This window comes from Mustela putorius, unplaced genomic scaffold (assembly GCF_011764305.1).
Source record: "Mustela putorius furo isolate JIRA1106 unplaced genomic scaffold, ASM1176430v1.1 tig00000450_pilon_pilon_pilon, whole genome shotgun sequence".
Lineage (NCBI taxonomy): Eukaryota > Metazoa > Chordata > Mammalia > Carnivora > Mustelidae > Mustela > Mustela putorius.
Genome location: NW_025421385.1, coordinates 24,014,867 through 24,035,962, shown reverse-complemented (window position 1 = coordinate 24,035,962; position 21,096 = coordinate 24,014,867). Strand labels below are relative to the sequence as shown.

The window sequence follows — 21,096 nt, the reverse complement described above, 5'->3', positions numbered from 1 at the left end:
CCAACCTCAAGGGTGAGGTCATGGTATTGTTTCCTATTTGTCTCTGAAAATGGTAACCCTCCAGAATGCTTGTAGAATTCGTGAACCTAGTAACGCTCGGTTTCCTCACTCAGCTACATTGTTATCTTCAGGTCACAAGAGACAAAGAGAGTTTGAGTGCTCAGACTGGGGAAAGAGGCAGTTACAGGAGTCATACAGCTGAGGACCCCTACCCTTCTGGTGCACCCAGCCAGCCAGCCAGAAGCATCCACTCCAAATCACTCTGTCGCTGGCAAAATGGCAGAGTGGACAAATTCTCATCCTTGGGCCTAATCTTCTCTCTTACCCCATCTCCTGGCCTTCCACCATGCCCTACGACTCTGGAATAGAGCCAGACTCCTCCCACTCAGATCCCGCTCAACATAACCCACTCTGGGATCCTTGCTTTCAAGGCCTTGCTGTCCAGGGAGCTCAAATACATCCCTCATGAAATGTGAGTGTCCGGTGAGAGGAGGAGTCTCCCCAGATCTGAGAATACGGTTTCTATGATGGAATCACCAAATAAAAGTGAGAGACAGGAGGAGAGTATCATGGTAACTGGGCTTGGCCAGAAATGACGCTCCCTCTCCTCCCCACCCAAGATGTCTACAGCCTGCCCCCCTGAGCCTGGGAGGATGTTAGGTTACCTAGCAAAAGGGAATTAAGGTTGCTAAAGAGCTGGCTGGGAAAAAATAGGGGGAGTATTCTGGATTGCTGCGTGGGAGAGCCAGCTGTAATCACCAGGATCCCTAAAAGTGGAAGAAGAAATCAGAAGAGAGCATGGGAGCTGGCCGCTGGGGAGGGGCTCGCCTGCTGCTGCTGCACTGGAGGACGAGGGCCGAGCCATCCAGATGCTGGGAAAGGCAGGGAAGCGAATTCTCCCTAGAGTTTCCAGAAAGGAACCGTCAGCCCTGCCGATGCCTTGACCTCAGCCCACTGAGAGCCCGGCCAGACTTGTGACCCTCTGAACCAGAAGATAATAAACCTGTGTTGTTCTAAGCTAGATGCTTGCGGTACCTGGGGATAGCAGCAATAGAGGGCTGACATCGGGAGCCTATTAAGATGGCTCATGCAGCAGTAATTATTACCTGGTCCCCTCCCCCCCCGCCCAATTTACCACTTTATATATTTCAGACTCTCCTAGTTTTAAGAGTCCCTGCCAACGGAAGGCCAACTACAAGCGGGGCACCGTGCTCAAGCCCTGACGTGCATTTTCTCATCAAATCCTCCCGGCGGCTGAGGAATCGGCGCTGTCCCGGTGCCTGGGCACACTGTAGGTGTGCTATAAATGTTTGTTGAATGCACAGACAGACGGATGGATGGGCAGGAAAACAGGCATACTTAATAAAGGCCAAAAGGAGGGAACAGATGGGACAAATACCCCTTCTTAAAAACAAAAATAAGTGGTTGTTCTGCTCTGAGAAGCCTGTGGCTCCATCTGGCCTCCCTCTGAGCGGAGCCCGGGCTCTGGGTTTAGCCCACCCGCTCCTGCAGCCCTGGCTCCCTGACCCTCCGCCTTCCTTGTCCCTCCCCCAGCCCTCCCGCCCCCTCTGGGGCCAGGACCCCACCATACCCCACCCCACCTGCCCGCCCCGCGCCTACGTGCTTTCTGAAGAGCTCCACGTGTGGACCCAGAGCCTGCGGGTCAGCGTCTTTCACGAACCAGACCACATCCTCCACAGTCCAGGTGGAAGGGTTCCTGCTCCGTGGCTGCCTGGCATCCGGCCTGTCGGGGGAAGGGCTCGAGGCTGGATGGGTGGACAGAGAAGAGATGAGACAAGGGGACGAGGGTCTCCCTGCCTCCCTGGGCGGCCTGCCCGCGCCCCACACCCCATCCCGGCCTGAGTGACCTTCTGCGACAGAGAAAGCCTGGGAGCGGCTTGTGGGGAACCCGGAGCACCGGGAGGCCGCTTCTAGAAGCAAAGGCTCCATCCAGGCTAAAGCCCTTTGTCCTCCCAGGGAGTGGCGTGCTAGAAAATAGATCTCCTTCAGCAGGCTGAGCTTCTGAGCCACGTTTGAGTTTTAAAAACCCCTCCTGCTCAGCCCTATCTCAGGGAGCCCTGGACCTCCTGCAGCCGGGTCCCTTGGTGACCAGAGAAAGCTTGCCGAGATCAACATCCCTCTGGGCCCTATAGTGCTGGGGGTCCCAAATGAATGCAGATCCCCTCTGCCCCCACTGGGGACACCAAGACAATAGAGACATGACAGAACTGAGGTGCATTTGGGTGCCTCTTTGGGGTCTCTGCCACCAGAGCTTGGACCCCCTGTCTGTGAGGGCCATGGGCAGGAGATGTGGTCTTACCACTCCGGGCGTGCCCCACGTGCCTTCACAACCCCTGCTCTTCAGAGCGCTTGCTCCAATCTACCCCACCAGCTGGGGGAACCCCTCGACAGCACAGGGCCTACTCCTGCACCTGATACATAGCTGGTCCTCGATAAATGATGACTGCGCGAGCTGCACCGATGGGACAATGCCTCTTCCGGATGGCAGGTTAAAAGGTGCGGGATGAGTGGAGTGGAGTGCATCAGATGCCGAGCACTATTTAGGGATTGACTCTTTCTGGTATGTCCCAGACTAACTCATCCTCCTTCCTCCGCACCGGCTTCTCCAGCCCCTCAGGTTTCTGGAACCGTAGTGATGTCTCTACTGCTACCTCTGTCTCTAGCATCCCTAAGTCAGTCCCCACAGTGAATTATTCTAAAGCTCTTAGAAGGATGCCTCTCACTCCAGATTCTCCCTTGTATCCTGCTTCCCCTGGCTGGAAACCTCTTACCAAACCCCTGCAGCCGTTTCCTGTGGGCATCCTTGTCCTGGGATCTCTTTCTTCTAGAGCACACCTGTGTACACTGCCTCAACGCTTTCCCCAGACCCGGCTCTGGCTGTGCCCCTTATGAAGGTCCCTAGCCTATGCGCTAGCTCCAGAGTGCACACTCTAGCTCAAGGTCAAGGACTCTCTTTGGTCTTAATAATTTCTTTCCTTCTGAGACAGAAGGGAAGAGCTTTGGTGCCAGAGAGACCTAGGGACAAGTGCTGGAGCACCCATGGCTAGCAATTTGACCATGACTCAGTTCATTAACTGTAAAGTGGCAACACTGTCCTCCAGGAAGGGCAAGTGTCAGGACTGGAGTGGGATCAGGCATGGTCCTAGAGCTCTTGTGCATCACATGCTCCCCAAAGGGAAGGAGGCGCCCGGCGCCCTCATGCACCCTCCCGTCCGGGCACACCCACCACGTGTCTCCCCAGCTTCCCTTCTCCATCTTCAGCTGGTGCTCTTTGCTTCCCCCTAGAAGCATTTACACTCCCACCTTTCCACAGACATTCCACCAGCCATCAAAGCCCAGGCAGACCCTTCCCAGGCAGCATGTCTGTGTCCTGCCATCTGGATGTGCCCTTCCTCTGCTTCTAACCCCCACACCTTTGTCCTAAGATGCTTTCCACAATTGCCTTATACTGCAAGTATGCATGTCTGTAACCTCCAGTTAGGTTCAAGTTTCTTGAGGATGATCATCTTCATCTTTCCCAACCCCACCCCTACCCCATTCATTCCAGAAACATCTACTGAGCGTCTCTTCTCTGCCAGGTCCGGGGCAAAGTGTTTGGTAAAAAAACGGGACCCTCTCATTACAGGGTTTATAATCACTGACGCCTCCCCAGTTCTAAGTAAATGTGCTGGTAAATAAGGCCTCGATGTACTTTGTGGAAACAGTATCAATAACTCATTCAAAAGCCTTGAGCAGGTAATTCTTAATCCTATTGTCAGGCCAGAAGAAAGCAGAAGCTCTGGACAATGAAGCGGTTTCCCTACAGAATAATTCCACGTCCAGAGATCCCGGCTTCCACTTTCCTCCTCCAGTCCCAGGGTGCCGTGGTTCCCCGCTGTCTCTTTCTTGCTCCTCTTTTCAGTGCGCTCGAGAAGGGCTCGGTTCTCCATCAGTGCTGAGCAAAGTACGGCATCGCATTTCCAAGTCTGCCCTAAAATCATAATGGTTTGCTCGAGGATTGCATTTACTTTGGGATTTCCCCTGCCTTTTCCTCGCTGGACCTGGAAGGGTCCCCTAAGGTGGGTTGGCACGGGGCATTTTGCCGGGAAACTGTTAAGGCACCCTGGGGCCATCTGAATGCTGATGCATGCTTATTAGAGTTGATTTCACTGCACTTAAAGACATCTGCACGCAACATGGAGATGAGGAATCACGGAAACCACGGAAATCGCATTCGCCTCGGAATCCGCCCCATTGGAGCTTCGGCGTTAATTGCGGTGATAATAGATGTTCTGATTACAAAGGCTGGAAGTCTTTCGGTGCCAAGAATGATTTTAGAGTGATCAGAGCAGAGGTCAAATCGAGTTTCCTGTATCTGATAGGAAAAGGGAGAACCCCAGACTGATTCAGGGCATCGTCCTGGGGAGCCTAAGCTCCTCGAGCAAGGTCAGGGCACTCCTTTGCCAGGGGCCCCTTTGGGGGCAGCAGGATGCTGAGCAAGAGGGCGGGGGGGAGCTTGTCTTTACTGAGGAGGCTATTCAGGTACTGGCTGTGGAGGGAGGCAGGCCAGTTGGAAAGTGGCTCCACTCCTGGTGCCCGGTGTTTGCTGTGGGCGTTTTTCACTTTTCCAGGATGGAATGGCAGCAGCCGGGCCTGGCTTGGGAGCCTGGCCGAGGGGGCCTCTTATCATACAAGACCGAGAGCAGCAAGAAGCCTGTCACACCTCAGGAGTCGCTCAAGACCCAAAGCACATAAGGTCGCTGTAGAAGGAAGAGAAATGGAACTTTCCAGCGGCAGCTTTGTAAAGCCTTTGCGATGGTGTGCGCTCACAAAGATAATAAATATGCTAGCCCCCCACGTCCCCCCCCCTCCCAGTGGATGTGAAGGTGTCAGGAAGACAGATGGGTCCAGCCTGACACAGCTGGGCCAAGCGGAGGAAACTGGACAGCAGAGAAAAGAATGTGAAAAAAATCTCGCTCCTAAAGGCCCAGGGCATGCAGAGTGAAGAGGCAAACCCAGTTGTGACTGGGTGTATAATTAAAGATGGCGGCGGTTATTTCTAAAGTTGTTCCACATGCACCAGGGACAGAATGCCTGTGCGTCAGTGCTTAGAGCAACCCCTGGCACTGTCACAGCCGAGGTCCTCGCACTGCTGCCTGTTGAGTCTCTGTGTCTCACACATGCCCACAACCACATACATAATCTCCTTTGGTTCATTCATCATTCAAAGAAAAGTTCTTCCCCCAGGATGAAGGAGCCCTTGCCAAGCCTTGGCTCACTTCAGCCCCTTCCCATGGAGTGTGGGCCCCATTCTCCTTCTTCTGACTGGGTGGTCAGTCTCTCTGTCCATCACCCAACACCTCACCCCCGAAGAAGCAAACTCTAATCCACGGGAAGGCAATAACAATGGGTGGCAATAACAATGTCATATTTACTTCCTTTCTTGATTCGGAAGGTTGGACTAACTGTGGTTGGGAATTCTATAACATGGCCTATTTAATGCAAAAGTTAGGAAGCTTTTGTTATCTGAAAACCTTATAGTTCTTGGTGCTTATATCTAGGATGAGAGACAGGGACGAGCTTTCAAATTTTTACCCGAGTATCAGGAAAACCCAGGGAGATGTCAGTATGTCCCCTCAGCACTCACTGGCAGAGGCCATAGGAGCAGGAGGCCAGGGGGAGTCCTCACGGTTCGTCATGCCGGCCCTGCCCACCCTCCTGCCTGCAGCCCCCTGCAGCTTTCTGGCTTCTGTGTTTTAAACCATTTTGATTATCACCACAGGGGAAAATCCATTTTTAGGTCCCTTCTAGGGCTTATGACTCGGGTCAAACCCTCCTGAAGAGGTACAGTTTCTTACCACCAACTACTTACATCTGGGATGCAATTTCAGAGCAAAAATAGAGCAGTTCCTTGGGCGGAGGGAAAACTTACTAAGCCTCCAGAGGGCCCACAGCAAGGACCCAGCCTGATCGGTGACAAATGGGCAAGGAAGCCAATGACTCAATTCAGCACAGCTTATCTCTATGGGTTCCAAATGGGTTTAACTGTGCAAACTCGGTTCAAGCAAAGCATATATAGAACCCCACTATGCAAATGTGAAGAGGCCCTGGTTGGGGGGGGGTGCTGGAATCCACCCCCCCCCCCCCCCCGCCCCTAGCCCCTAAAGCCTCAGAGGGACTCCTTGAAGCCCACTGAACATAGTTTGAAAATCCCTGGGGGTAATTTTGAAAGATGCTGGCTTTGAAGTCAGTTAAAGTAAAATCCTGGCTTAACACTTGAATCTTATCTTGATCTTCACTTTATCTGTATTGTATATAATAATACCTACTATAATAATATATACATCCTATAATAATAAATTGTAAAATATAACTTATAGGAAGTCATAAATAATGTATGGGAAGTGTCTGGCTCATATTTACTAAATGGCTATTTAGTAAATGCCTCAAACAAGCAGTCCCCTTTTCTGGGACTGTGGAGGACTGAGAGATGAGCAAGGGACCTCACGAAGCTGGGGGTCTGGTTCCTACTGTAGGGCAAGAAGGAGGACATGCTGGAGATAAGGGAACAAAGTGCTACAGAAGGAAATCGATGGAATGAACATTTTTAATTGGGAGGTGTGGTTGAGACTGTCGATTGTCTCCCCACTATCTTTTTTCCCTCTTCTTTTGTAACAGAATCCCCGATTTCCAGCTGGGATCATGTCGCTTAGAATAAAACCCTATTTCCCACTTTCCCTTGCAGCTGGTGGTCACGTGACTATGCTCCGGCCAATGAGATGTAAGCAGAGCGGAACCCCTGTTTCGGAGAGGTCGGCGCTGCCCTCCGTGCCGGTATTCTCCCCACCCGCTTCCTTCACCTTGACGCTAGAACGAGCATAGCTGGCTGGCTTTCTGGTATCTGCGGTTCCATTTAACATACTGGTTAAAGGAATCCTTGGAACATTCGAGAGTTAGTGTACCTACAAAGGGTGAATACTTTTATTTTTCTTCCGTGGAACACAGAGGCTCAACAATGGACTTCAGGTGCTATAACCTGCAGCCACTTTACTCTGAGGAAGCTGTGATTTTTTAATATCCCACAGCCCAGAGTGGTCCTGCTAATTATGAACCACTCTGATTTGCTGGGTATCAAAGTTCTCACCAATATTTCTAAGTTGTTTAAGAGACAGCCAGTATTCAGGATAGAGTTAGTGATTTGCTTGGAGTGGAAAGTAGCCTGTGGGCTCCATCTCTCTGATTTTACCTGAGCCCTGAGCAAGTGGGGCTTTCCCAGGGAGCAACCCGAGCTCCAACAGAAAGGGCTCTCTCTGAGAGCTGGTTCCTGGGGAGGGTCTGGGCCTCTCCTCAAGGAAGACTCCTCAGATAGCTAACCAGGGTGTCATTCCAGGAGAACAAAGGGCTGAGGTAGGGATGAATATGAAAGACAAGAGGGTTGTTGAAGCTGGATGGGAAGGAAACTACCTTGAGATCCTTTTCAGGGGGTCCACGACTCCCCTCATCTGGGGGTACCAGACAGACCGGAATGGAGCAGACAATTACTCAGCTAGTGGCAGAAGTTCTCTTCATCGAAATCGTGCCTTCTTCTTACTGCTTGAATCCTACAGGTAGGACCTAAGGCTTGATACTCCACCAACTTGAATGGAAGAGAGAGTAAATACCTCCTTTTGAAAAAGGGTTAACACTCTTAGGATTATGAGTCAATTCAATCAGGGGATGTCCTATGATCACTGCCCTGAGAAAATGGGAACTGGGTTGAGGAGAAGAGGTGGAGAGGAAGAGACACGCGAAGGGCGGAGGGACACCAACATGAGAGTTTTGACAGCCAGGGGCAAACCGTGCGGGCCCTGGCATCATGGCAGGGGCACAGAGATAACGGACGTTGACTGGACTACTCTATACCAGATGTTGCAAACTCTGCGGACAAGCCTAGGAAACAGCTGGGCCCCCTCCTTTACGTTCCAATGTTGATTTGTGCCGGATCTTGTTCTCTGCTCTTGTTCTTAAAAGTCAGGTGGGAAGTGTCTCTGTCCACTCAAATCTTTTGCCCGGCTGATGGCTCGACGTGATAACGTTGGGAAGCAGTCTGCAGGACGCCTCTACATTTGCCAAAGCCCCCTTGGCTGAGAGATTCTGCGCTCTGCCCCCAGAACTGCCTTTCCCTCCAGCATTTCCTGCATACCTTTCTGTCCTCAGCCAGGAGAGGCTTGTGCAGGATGGGGGAGGTCCTTGAGGGGAGCACGTGAAGGACGTTGGACCGTACAAAACAGCTCATCACTGTGGCTTCTCAGGGCTACTGGTAGAGAGAGCTGCGACTCAGAACAAAGATGTGGCTCACCAGGGAAGACAGACAACCCACTTGGAGGCTCCAGAAGGCAAGATGGAGACTCCCTGACTCCTCCTCGGCCTGGGGCCTCCTCTCTTCGGCAGTTTTCAGGTGCAGAGCTGCTGGGCTGTGGTCTCTGGAGAGGTGTGCTGACATGGTCTGTGACTGCTGATGTTTATTGAGCTCTTACCATGTGTACGCCTTGCACTAAATACACATATGAATTTATTTAATCCTCCCAACAAACCTATGAGGTAGATGCTATTGTTACCATTCCAATTTTACAGGTGAGGAAACTGAGGCACAGAGCAGTCCAGACTTGCAGAAGGTCATAAGGTCGGGAAGTGTTGGGTCCAGGATTCCAGCCCAGTGCATCTGGTTCCACAGTCCACGTGATTATCTACTATGCTCTACAGCCTTTGTTCAGTAATGCAATACTGAAGCTTGAAAATGATTTTTTAAAAAACCATAATCCAAAATGGATGCCAAGCTACCCCTAGAATGAGAGCCCTTTTGTGCACTACATTCCAATGAGGGATCTTTAACGGATGAGACTGAAGCTCATTCTGTCTAATGAAACCATAGACAGATTATAACCAGCATTGTAGAAATGTGTAACTCTGACTCTGCCCATGTATTTGTATCCTGCAAAGGTCACCCACTAAACAAGAGACGATGCTTTACTGACATCTCATTCTTCTATTTCCTGGCATAGCGTTGATCTATACCTTTCAGATTCCCTTAGAGTTAAGTGTGGCAAAATGGCCAGTTCTTGTCAATGAAATATGAGCAGAAGTGACATGCATCGTTTCCTGGCTCCAGGGAAGTGTGTGCCTTCCGTGCTCACTCTTTCCCTTTCTACTCACTGGGTGCTGGGGGCACGGAGACCACAGGGGATAGCTGGGGCACAAAATGGACAAAGCCTGAGTCCCTGAATTGGGGTGCATCTACCAACTGAGAGCACCCACCTTGGACTCTTGAACAATAAATGAATTTCTATTGCACTTGAACCACTGTACATTTTGGAGTCTATTTACTCCTACAGCCTAGCCTACTCTAATACACCACTTTCTTAAAAAAAAATACTGTGGTCAAAGGTTGAAGTTAGCTGCCTTTAAGAACAACAAAAATCCACGAAAGGGCTTCTGATTTCCCAGTGTTCCCGTGTTCAGACAGCATGGTTTCCCTCCCCTCCCCACCCCCATCCCCCTACATGCAGTGATCCCAGAGCAATGGCCGAGGAGGTTAAAACAGGGGGAAGCCAAAACATGCATTACATTACCACATCTGTTTCCTTCGAGAGAGGTCCCGTTTCTCTTGGGGCTGGAGCCTGGGGGCCTCAGCCCAGGTGCCAACGGGCCTCCAGAGGACATGGGGCTGGAACGGGGACCATTGGCAGTGGTGGCCAGGCCTCCCCCAAGATGGCCATCTCCAGAGTTCTGCCTCTTGCAGTACAGCGAGGAGGAGGTGGGGAAGGAGCCCCTGTGGCTAAAGGCGGAGGTGGAGGGGTCCACGCTGTAGCGGTTCATGCCTACAGGGTTCACCAGGCACTCCTCAGTGGTGGCTGTTTTTGCTAAGCAAGAAGGCAGGACAGAGAAGCAGAGATCAGAGAGCAAGCCAAGAGGCTACCTGACAGTCTTGGCAAATGTTTCCCCTGCAGCACCGGTGCCACTATGTGTGGGGATGAGAGATGAGGAAGAATGGACCCTATATCATAATCCCAAATAGTTCACCTCTCAACAGATTAAGACATTTGCCTCACCAACAAAGCATATTATAGTAAGGATGAGAGATGTGCCCCTCTCTGTTCAGAGGAAAAAGTGATTACTTTGGCTATTGATGATTTGAAAGTAAAATTCAAAGGTCTTTTCCCTTTCATGGTGTTGCCCGTCCAGCAGTCTCTACCAGCTTGTCTGAATCTCCCTGCTCTCTTTTCTCTTTGCCCACCAACACTGCCCTCCTCACCCAGCCCGGGATGCTTGAGAGCTCAAACAGGATTCACAATGTCCCTAAGTTAACAATCTGATCTGGGTGGTGACATAAGGGCAATGGTACTTCCTCCCCACCTTCAGTCTCAAAACACCTGAGGGTACTGCCCTTCCTCCAGAGCTAATAAACTGGGGAAACCAATGCTGATCTGGTCAGCCCTACAGTCCTCCATAAACGTAAAACTTCTGTGCTTTGAAAGATAGCAGCAAAAAAGTGAAGAGATTACCCACAGAATGGGAGAAAATACTTACAAATCATATATCTCATCAGGGACTTGTTTCCAGAGTAACTCAATAAATGTCAATAAAAAGACAAGCTAATTTAAAGATGGACAAAGAACTTGATGAGATCTTTCTCCAAAGAAGATATACAAATGGCCAACAAACACATAAAAACATGTTCCCCAACATTAGCCATTGGGGAATGCAAATCAAAACCACAAAGAAGTAGAACTTCCTACTCACTAGGATGATTACAATAAAAAGTCAGATAATAACAAGTGTCGATGATGCTGTAGAGAGAGTGGAACCCTCATACACAGCTGGTGCGAATGTAAAATGGTGCAATCTCTCTTCCTCAAGTGGTTCAAACTAGAGTCACTCTACAACCCAGCAATTCCACTCCAAGATATTTACCCGAAAGAAATAAAAACATACATCCACACAAAAATTGGCACATGAATATTTACAGAAGCACTATTCATAATAACCCAAAGGTGGAACTAACCCAAAAGGCGATCAATTGATGAATGGATCCCTGAAATGAGGCATATCCACACAATGGACTATCATTTGGGCATAAAAAGAAATGAATACTGATACTGCAACAGTGTGAATGAGCCTTGAAATATTCTGCTAAGTGAAAGAATCCAATCACAAAAGGCCACAGATGAAGTGATTCCACTTCTGTGAAATGTCCGGGATAGGCAACTCTATAGAGATCAAAAGTAGATCAGTGGTTGCTGAGGGCAGGGGAGGTAGCGGGGGTGGGGAGAGAGTGCTAGCTAAAGGGTATGGACTTTTTGAGGTGTTGAAAGTGTTCTGCCATTGTGGCTGCACATTTCTGTGAATATACTAAAAGCCACTATGTTGCATTCTTGTATGATCTATGAATTATACATCTCAATAAAGCTATTTAAATAATTCATTGCCAAAGTCTGGTGTTAGGTGTGAACACATTCTCAAGAGTATTTTTACACAGGCAAGCCTGGCCACCACGGCTCTGGCCACCATGGCACAAGCCAGCTGGGCAGCCTCAGTGTACTCATGCTCTGTGCTTTCTGCTTCGTGGCCAGTGGAGGGCTGCAAGGTGTCTTCAGGAAGCCGGAACTCCACACCTTCACGTGGATGATGTCTATTGCATCTCTTCCGCCTGAATCAGAAGACAGCAGGAGGAAGATTCTAAAAAGGACCAGGCTACAGAGCTATGTATGAGGCTGCCTCCTGAATGGAGTGAGGAAGAGGAAGACAAACACTGAGCACCTACTATGCGCTAGCACCAATACAAGCCAGTTAGCAGTAAAGCTGTCGTTATATTCCTTTTATTAAAATGTTCTCAGTATCTGAGCTACTAATCCTTTCTGTGTCCCTAGTGGCAGGTGCCTTGGTATATGTGAGGAAGCTACTCGTAGTGTCTGGTATACAGAAGGCACTCAATAAATATTTATTTATTTAATATAACTGTTAGCAATGAGGTAGCCATTACGCAGAATACACATTACAATACAGATTCAAAGGTCTATATATAAATTCGTCATGTGGATTCGTGATAGACAATGATAAAAAAGAACTAAAACATTAATTCTGTTTATTCAGTATTTTAAATCGAGACTAAATATATCTATGTAGTTCTGATAGTGATGAGGTAGAGAACGCAGCTAATCCTCCAATCTATATCCGTATTTTCCACTGGAAAATACAGATGCGGATGAAAGATTGTCCCCCTGTGATGACGTGCAGAAATGGGGAACAAGGGAACATGGACTTTATTGGTTGAAAAACTGCTGACGACCATGGGTGAGATCAAAGGTAATAAAAGCCAGTTTCTGGGCTAGGATCCAAATGAATTCATCAAAAAGTAAAACTGACTTGAGAGACCCTTAGGCAATAGCCCTCCAGCCGGCACAGGGTTTACCAGTTATCCCGGAGACAGCGGGTGAACAACCATGGAGATAGCTCCGCAAACCCCCCACCGCAGTTCTGCCTAGCCTATAGCTCCCAGGCAGCCTGGGAGTGATCAGTACATTCAGGTGCACACACGAGGGTGCCGTTCAGAATTGATGAGTCACATCTGCTCAAACCTGGTTACAACAGCCTTTTCCTCACCTTTGTAAATAGGGGTGTTGACACTATAGCGAAGTGTGAAAATGATGGATACCAGGCAAGCCCTCATCATTCACCCCCAGGACTGAAAAGGGGCTGCACAGAGCAACCAGCCCAGCATTTCCGCAAGTGTTAGGTGTGTCCCACTGGCGGGACAGGGCATGATTTTAGTTGGGACTTTGGTATATTTGCTTTCTACGGCTATAGGAAAAAACGTAAACTTAGTGGCCTCAAACAGCAGAAATGCATTGTCTCATAATTCTGGAGGCTAGAGGTATGAAACCGAGGTGTTGGCAGGGACATGTTCTTTCTTTCTTCTTCTTCCTCTTTTTTTTTTTTTTTTAAGATTTATTTTTTATTTTGGAGAGAAGGGGAGTGGGGGGAGGAGCAGAGGGAGAAAGAAACTCAAGCAAATTCCAAGCTGAGCACGGCGCCTGATGTGGGACTCGATCTCATGACCCTGAGATCACGACCTGAGCTGAAACCAAGAGTAGGAGGCTTACGGACTGCACCAGCCAGGTGCCCCAGAGCCATGTTCTTTCTTAAGGTTCAAGGGTAGTATCCCTACTTGTCCACCTAGTTGCTGGTGGAATCCAACAGTCTTCCACTATAGATATATACCTCCTATCCATCTCCGTTGCCACATGGCATCTTGGCTGTGTATCTGTGTCTGTGTCCAAATGTCTTAGGAAGACATCAGTCATTGGATTAGGGCCCATAATCCGATGTAACCTCATCTTCTTGATTACATCTGCAAAACCCCTATTTCTTTCTTTCTTTCTTTCTTTTTTTTTAATTTAGAGAGAGTGGTGGCAGGGGCGGGAGCAGAGGGAGCGGGAGAGAGAAAATCTTAAGCAGGCTCCATGTCAGATGCAGAGCCAGACACAGGGCTCTATCTCACGACACTGAGATCATGACCCAAGCAGAGGTCAAGAGTCAGATGCTGAACCGACTAAGCTACCCAGATGCCCCAAAAATCCTATTTCTAAAGAACACTTCTATTCACAGGCACTGAAAGTTAGGACTTGAACCTGTATCTTTTTGGAAGACAGAGCAACAGGTGAACATTGTTTTCTTACAGTCATGTATTTTAGTGTATAGCAATAAAATATAATTAGCCCATCAAACTCTGATTTCACTGATACGGTATCATTGCTTAAAGTGACTAAGAGAGCTAAAGTTAAAGGAAATGAATCCGTTTAAAGGAATATCTTGAGTAAACACTTTTACAACTGTTGTATGGACATAGCAGAAATTGTGAAAGGTGGTGTGTTCACAGTAGAATGAATGCTGAGTGAGTACCAAGCCCTCTTTTCGGGCTGGGTGGTAAATTGGAAAACAAATGAGCTTCTTATTTAAAAGCTTCCTGCAAGAAATTTTACAATCTCCCTCACAATTAGCTCATTGTACCGCAAATCTCGTGGCCTAAAAGTTCCTCCATACATCTTACCCCCATTCATCTTGCTTTCTTTGTGACTACTGGATATATCACCTTTCTACTACTCAAAACCACAAAGTCATCAACATACAGGGAGAGAAACTGTGGGTATGCGGAACTCTCAGTAACTGAGAATTTCATTGTGGGATGCATGGATTATTGGTTACCTAAAACCGCTCTTGAAAGCTGGTAAAAAAAAAAAAAAAAGGACCAGATCCTGTGGAGGGAGAATGACACTTTTTAGCAGTTTTGTGGCTGACTGGTGAGTGAACACCAGATGGGGCCAGCAGTCCTGGGATGGCCCCGCACAGACCCAGCTCCGGCACAGAGACTGGTGGCCAACCAGGGAGCTGACAGATTAAGATGTTCCCCTGTCCTGTTCTCCCTGGTTTCTTAGAAAATCCCTTCTCATGTGCAATGAGCTTGTCTCCCTGGCAAGGCGGAGATCTCTGTGGAGAACATCAACTCAGCAAAGCGGGATAAGGGAGAGGGGACTCCTGTACTTTTTTCTGAACCTCCCTGCCTCTATCCAAGAGACAAAGGACGCTGCTTGGAAAATCATTACATCTTTCCTCCAGGAAAAGGAATAACCCACTCTTGCCAGCCTTACACAGAAAGGCAAACACACCAATGGCGCCATCAAAGACATCTTGCCGCATGTTCAGGGTTTCATGTCTCGGGAACTTTCAGAAGAGCCCAGTGTTCCTTTTTCACCAATATGATCTGTGAACTACATTGTCCCCCCACTGCTGTATAGAAAGCCTTTCCATTACTGAAGCCAAAGAACACTCTGGAAGAGTTCAACCCCACTCGAGCCTCAAGGGATGGCCATTTGCTTCTGAGTTTGAACTGTATCTAAGCCTTGCTGTCCAGCAAACAAACCCGAGGGCCAGGTGTGTGTAGGCACCTCCCTCCTCCCTCACCCCTGCAGAGCCTTCCAGATCACCCGCCCGATGCAGCCCCATTCCTGGAGGGTCGGGGAAGGGCACTCAGAAGGCAGAGAACGTCCAAAGAAAAGCAGGAAGAAAAAAGCCAATGGAGCGATGAATCATAGAATACCACATCAAAAACTAATGATGTACCATACCGTGGCTAACTGAGCATAATAATAATAACAATAATAAAAGAAAGTCCCAAAGCAGCAGGAGCAGTGCAGAGAGGAAAAAGGGGCTCACATGTATAAATGTGCAGACACTCCTGATGGACTTTTAGCTCAGGCTGGGGTTCACTCCTTGTCATTTAGGACACAAGCCCAAACTGCTCCTAGTTAAGTGACCTTGCCGCTTTATTTTACCAAAAAAGTGAAGCCGGCACTTTACTTGGATTCTTTAACCAAACAAAGTCCCTGCAAAGCCACAATACTGCCATCTGCAAAATTAGTCTCAATTAATACCTATTCATGCAATAATAACCCCCAAATCCCAGAGTCTTAGAAACGATTCTTTTTCAGTACAAACAGTTCTTTCCACCCGCTCTCTCGCGCGTGCACATGCACCCACACCCACCCACACACCCCCTCCACTCCCGCCTTGTTTCCCCACATCAGTCGTAACTTCTCCATTGAAGCGGCACCTGCTGCACACAGTGAACCCTTCCTATAATCATCACCGCCCCCTTCCCCGGGGCCTGGAGCCGCTGCCTTGCTCGGGAGCGACTGTGCCGGCCAGCGGCCACGCACCCCTGCCCAGGCTGGCACGAAAGGCCAACCCCTCCCTGCAGCAGGGTCTAGAGGGCTCCGTGCGTGAGCAGCTTGGCTCGGCGGCTAGAAGAGAGGGCAGCTCCCCAGATCCCAGCTCCGATACCCAGATTCAAAAAGAAAGTGGCTCTGTGGGCCCCACAGGCTGCTGCCCCAAGAGCTGGGGACGGACGATTGCCCGCCCCGGGGGTGCAGCCTCGGAGCTCTGGGCCGCAGAGAAAGAGCTGCCAGGAGAGAAGCGGAGAGCAGAAGTGGGCAGGACGGAGGAGACCCTGGAAAACAACAGCAGGTCTCCAGAAGGGCTGCCCTTCCCCAGCTGAAGCCCAGGGGCTTCCTACCTCGGGCGGCCGGCGAGCTCCTCTGGGCCGGTGCTGCTATGGGAGGCAGCGGCCCTGGGAGGACTTCTTGGTGGCAGAAATCAGCAGATTTCCTCTCAGCCCTGAAGGCAGCCTCTCACCGAGGCTCCGGTGGAGGTCTGAGGACTTTCTTTGCTCAGGCCCAGTCCCGCCCTGGTTCTTGCTCAGATAAGCTCATCACGTTTTCCCTCTGGGCCCTCAGTGGCCTCCTGTCCCAGCCTTCCCGGTTCAAAGGGCACCAGGCCACGCCACCTAGGAGGCTTAGCGTTTCATTCGCTTCAATTAAATTTTCCATTAACTTGGACTCTGGCCAGTATAGATTTTTCCCTTTAAGCTTGTCTCTAAGTTCAAATCACTCAGCCCTCAGAATCAACCTTATGACTCCCCTCTGGTCGATTTAAGTACATTTATTTATTCTCCCCTAATGAGACGCACAGAAACCAGCCATAATTTTAATGCCTGACACCTGCACTTCAACAGTCCTCTCAAATGTTTCTGGTGTGCCTAAGACTTTGTTCTAAGTCTGTGGGTTGATTTCCTCCTGTGGAAATTCTGTCCAAAGGCAATTTTGCCCACAGTCAGCCATTCGGGATAATGAATACCCTTCCCATCTCAAGAGGAGAGCAGATTCCAGAATATTTTCCCTACGGTCTTGCAGCTTTGCCACACCTGTACCCCAAGTTCTTAGGGCAACTCCTAACAAGTGGGAAAGGGAGAACAGGTAGGGGCGGCACCCTCCACAGTCACCTTCTGTTTCCTCAACACCCCCACACTTTTTCGGTCTTTCTAGAACTTTCGGAAATTAAAAATGGTCCTCGATCAGGAAAAGGTTGGAGTCAGCAGAATACAGGACTCCTTGTAAGTTTTGGTTCTGAATAGACATCCTGACTCTCAGGATGACACTTTCCAGTATTCCTAACGCTGGTAAAGCAAACCGCCGCGCTGTGAGATGCTCTGTGGAAAGGCCCATGTGGCAAGAAACGAGCAGCTCATGGGAAATCAGCAACCACAGGAATAAGCTGGGAAGCTGACCTTTTCCTGGTTGAGCTTTGAGATATGGCCTGGTGGGAGTCCCAGAGCCAGGGGACCCAGTGAAGCTGCACCTGAACTCTTGATTCATGGAAACTGAGGTAGTAAATGTTATTCTTCGCCACTAAGTTTTGGGGTAATTTGCCGCAAATGGGAAAAGGGCATTTGCTTCATTTCTCTTGACTCCACATGTCAGTTTGGAAATTATAATGATTAATTCACTCACAGCTATGATGTATCGGCCTCAGAATGCATGTTCAGTTCTCTGCCAGAAAGTTGATGGGATTTTTTTTCAGCCAACGGTTTACTGCTTATGTATGAGACCAACACGCTACCCGGTAATAGGAGAGAGTTCATGAAGTTTATCTCAGAGGGTTATATCCTGGCTTAATTGGAACATTTGTGCATTTAACTATCATTATTGAACACTTATCTCGTGTTTCCTCAGTATCTACAGGACTCAAAAGAGAACAAAAGGCTTGCAATGCAAAGAGGTTCAGTAAGTTACTGAACATTGAAGAAAAACGATTTTAAACTCCACAGAACTCAGGCCTTTTTCATGAGATTCTATTTTTCCCCTTTAGCTCAATTTTTTAAAAAAAAGATTTTATTTATTTTTTTTTTAAGTGATCTCACACCCCATGTGGGGCTCAAACTTCCAACTCTGAGATCAAGAGTCTCATGCTCTACTGACCGAGCCAGCCAGGCATCCCTAGTGCGGTTTTTAAAAATGTGTACAGACATTATCATTTAATGAATGATATAATTGGAAGCGCAATACATAAATTTCCCTAAATAAACTCATACTGACGCACAGGGCCAGAGCTAAGATTAGGAGTCCTGCTCTGACAAACACTCCCCATGTTTTGCCGTGGGAGCGCTGGCCAGGCTTGCCCGGGACCTAGCTGTCTGAAAATATAGGAAGGCCTTTGTATTTGCTGTAGACCTGTGGACACTCCTCTTTGAACTTTTCCAACAAAACTTTCTCAGAGGATTCTTTTTTTTTTTTTTAATTAGCATATAATGTACTATTAGCCCCAGGGGTACAGGTCTGTGTATCTCGAGGTTTACACACTTCACAGCACTCACCATAGCACATACCCTCCCCAATGTCCATAACCCCACCCCCCTCTCCATAACCCCCTCCCTCCGGTCACCCTCAGTTTGTTTTGTGAGATTAAGAGTCTCTTATGGTTTGTCTCCCTCCAGATCCCATCTTGTTTCATTTATTCTCAGAGGATTCTTAACACCTGAGCTTGGTACTGATACTTTGTTCTCCTCCCAAATGACCCTCTTTCCAACACGCAGCTTGAGAAGAGAACCACTCACTTTGCTTTCGTGGCCCCCCTGTCTGGGACAAGGTGAACATAGCTCCAGACACTGGCCTGCATTGGGAGATAAGCGGCTGCAAGGGAATCTGGTATAGCACAACTTCCTTTGTTTTTGTTGTTGTTTGTTTTGTTTGCCTCCTTCATTCCACATATTATTTAAAATAACAATTCAAGGGGCTCCTGGGTGGCTCAGTGGGTTAAAGCCTCTGCCTTCGGCTCAGGTCATGATCCCAGGGTCCTGGGATCGAGCCCTACATCAGGCTCTCTGCTTGGCAGGGAGCATGTTTTCCCCTCTGCCTGCCTCTCTGCCTACACGTGATCTCTGTCACATAAAATTAAAATAAAATAAAATAACAGGTCGAGGGGTGCCTGGGTGGCTAAGTCAGGTAAGTTTCCAACTCTTGATTTCAGCTCAGGTTGTGATCTCAGGGTCATGAGATAGAGTCCCATGTCTGGCTCCAGGGTCAGCGGCGAGCCTGCTTGAGATTCTCTCTCTCTCCCTCTGCCCTACCCCCCCACTCACTCACTCATGTGTTATCTCAAAATAAATGAATAAATCCTCAAAATAAAGTACCAAGTCAAATGATGCCTAATGTCAGGTGGAGCAGGCCCCTCTGTGTGAGTTTTGTGAAGATAAGAGAGCTCTCCTGGTGTCTGGAGTGATGGGTTCTGCCTGTCCTATGGATGTCCTCCAGCAAGGGTGTGCCCAGAGCCTGGGGACAAGGAAGAAACACTCCTTGGGGCCAAGATAGGAAACCCAGAAGGAGAAAAGCAAATTGATATACTTGGAGTACAGTTTCTGCCGGGATTTTGCTAAATGGCGGTTGAGGTTTGTTTTGTTCTATGTTTGTGGGATGAAATGACACAGGTGTACCCCAAGCCATGTGTGAGCACCATTGTGTGCAGTCAGGCTTCTGAGCTGGGGGCACACGGGGTGTACTCCCTGGCAAGTGACGGGTAATAGGACCCAAGCGACGACCGGCTTGGGAAGAAAGCAAAGGGTTGGGGAAGAGAAGACCTGGGCACAATCTCCTCCCTGCTGTAGCCTTTCTCTGTGGCTCTGAGCAAGTGGCCTTGACCTTTTGGGCCTCAGTGCATCCCAAATGGGAAAGCTCACTAAATGTGTGCTGACTAAATGGCTGTTTCTATGTCATCTAACTCATGGCTCTTGATAAACTCTCTTTCCTTTTAGAAATAAACAATCTTTTGGAAAGATAAGTATTCCATGTATAGTCTTTCTCTGTAGAGCTATCGTATTAGATGGATTTGCAGCTTAACAAGGAAGCTGATTTGATTTCTAAAGCCTGGGTACATAGGTTCAACTGTAATGGAGCACACTGGGCATGGCTGTTCTGCTGCTAGTTGCCCAATGCCTGGCTCAAAGACCACCAGTCAAGGCCCAAAACACCAAGCTTCAAGAACAAATGTCCCTCGTCATCTCCCACCCCTCCCATCTGTGTATCAAGAAAGCTTCTCAAGAAAAAGTAAACAGTTTGTTCCCATCGCGTTAAAACTTCAAAAGGCAGGAAACCAATCACTAAATTAGATCTTGCAGAAGAGCTCAGCTATCACATCTGTGGTTCCCAGAGATCTCCTCTACTCTTGGTGAGCGGACGATGTATTCCATTGTGTTGCACCGAATTCAAGCCGTAAATATTTGCCGCAGCCTCATTCCATCCCAGGCTCCGCCCCCCAATCTACCCAGCAGGGAGATGAGATCTGGACCCAGATGCTTGCAGTAGAAGGCAAAATGACGTGCCACCGAGGACGGGTAAACAAGGGTCTGGGAGAACACGTGGACATCTTCTCAGGATTCGGGGAAGCCTGGAGCACGGCAGGGACCCTGCTGTGGAAGGTGGCCAGGCCCCACTGAGGACTTTGCCTGCCATGGTTCTTAGCCCTGTTCACCCTTCTCAGCAGTGCAGCAAACCTCCTCTTTCTCACCCGCATTTGTACCCCTGCCATCTCACCCGACCACTCTGTCCCTCTCCTCTCCATGGGCGTTGGTTCATCTTTGAACAGTTGTACAGTGTGTGTGTGGTCATTGTCCTAGTGCAAATAGACTTATTTTACTAAAAACCTGAAATAAATGATACATTTCCCTAGGCAGCCAGAACTCTGCCAGCCCACGCTTTATCATGCCAAGTGCGGTCACCGACCGGCAGCAACACCAGTCCACGGGCGCACCTGTTACATATGCAGACTCTCGGGCCCCAGGCCAGCCCCACCGAGGCTAGAATCCACACTTTAACAAAACACCAGGTGGTTCCTGAGCACACTAAGTCTGGAAAACACTGGCGAAAGTGTATTTATAATTGCGGGCTTTTCTCCTCAGGATTCAGAGGTAAGGTAAAATTTCCCTATGATCATCCCACGGCTTTTTTTTTTTTTTTTTTTTTTAAGATTTTATTTATTTATTTAACAGAGAGAGGGATCGCAAGTAGGCAGAGAGGCAGGCAGAGAGAGAGGAGGAAGCAGGCTCCCTGCTGAGCAGAGAGCCGGATGTGGGGCTCGATCCCAGCACCCTGAGATCACGATCTGAGCCGAAGGCAGAGGCCCAACCCACTGAGCCACCCAGGCGCCCCCATCCCACGGCTTTTGACAGAACCA

General features: G+C 49.0%; 1 protein-coding gene across 12 annotated transcripts in view; it reads right to left on the bottom strand.

Moving 5' to 3' along the window:
• The window catches only part of SCML4 (Scm polycomb group protein like 4), a 96,622-nt gene that overhangs the window by 2,099 nt on the left and 73,427 nt on the right, over positions 1 to 21,096 (bottom strand). For 8 of the 12 annotated variants that reach the window (XM_045080239.1, XM_045080237.1, XM_045080240.1 and 5 more), the window contains 2 exons: positions 9,609 to 9,899; positions 1,621 to 1,766 (listed from right to left, as the gene is read on the bottom strand). In XM_045080239.1, the coding sequence (XP_044936174.1) occupies positions 1,621 to 1,766; positions 9,609 to 9,899 (437 nt within the window). Of the gene's footprint in view, positions 1 to 1,620; positions 1,767 to 3,824; positions 3,992 to 9,603; positions 9,900 to 21,096 lie in introns of all 12 variants that reach the window. The other 4 variants (XR_006606831.1, XR_006606832.1, XR_006606833.1 and 1 more) reach the window with 3 other exon arrangements.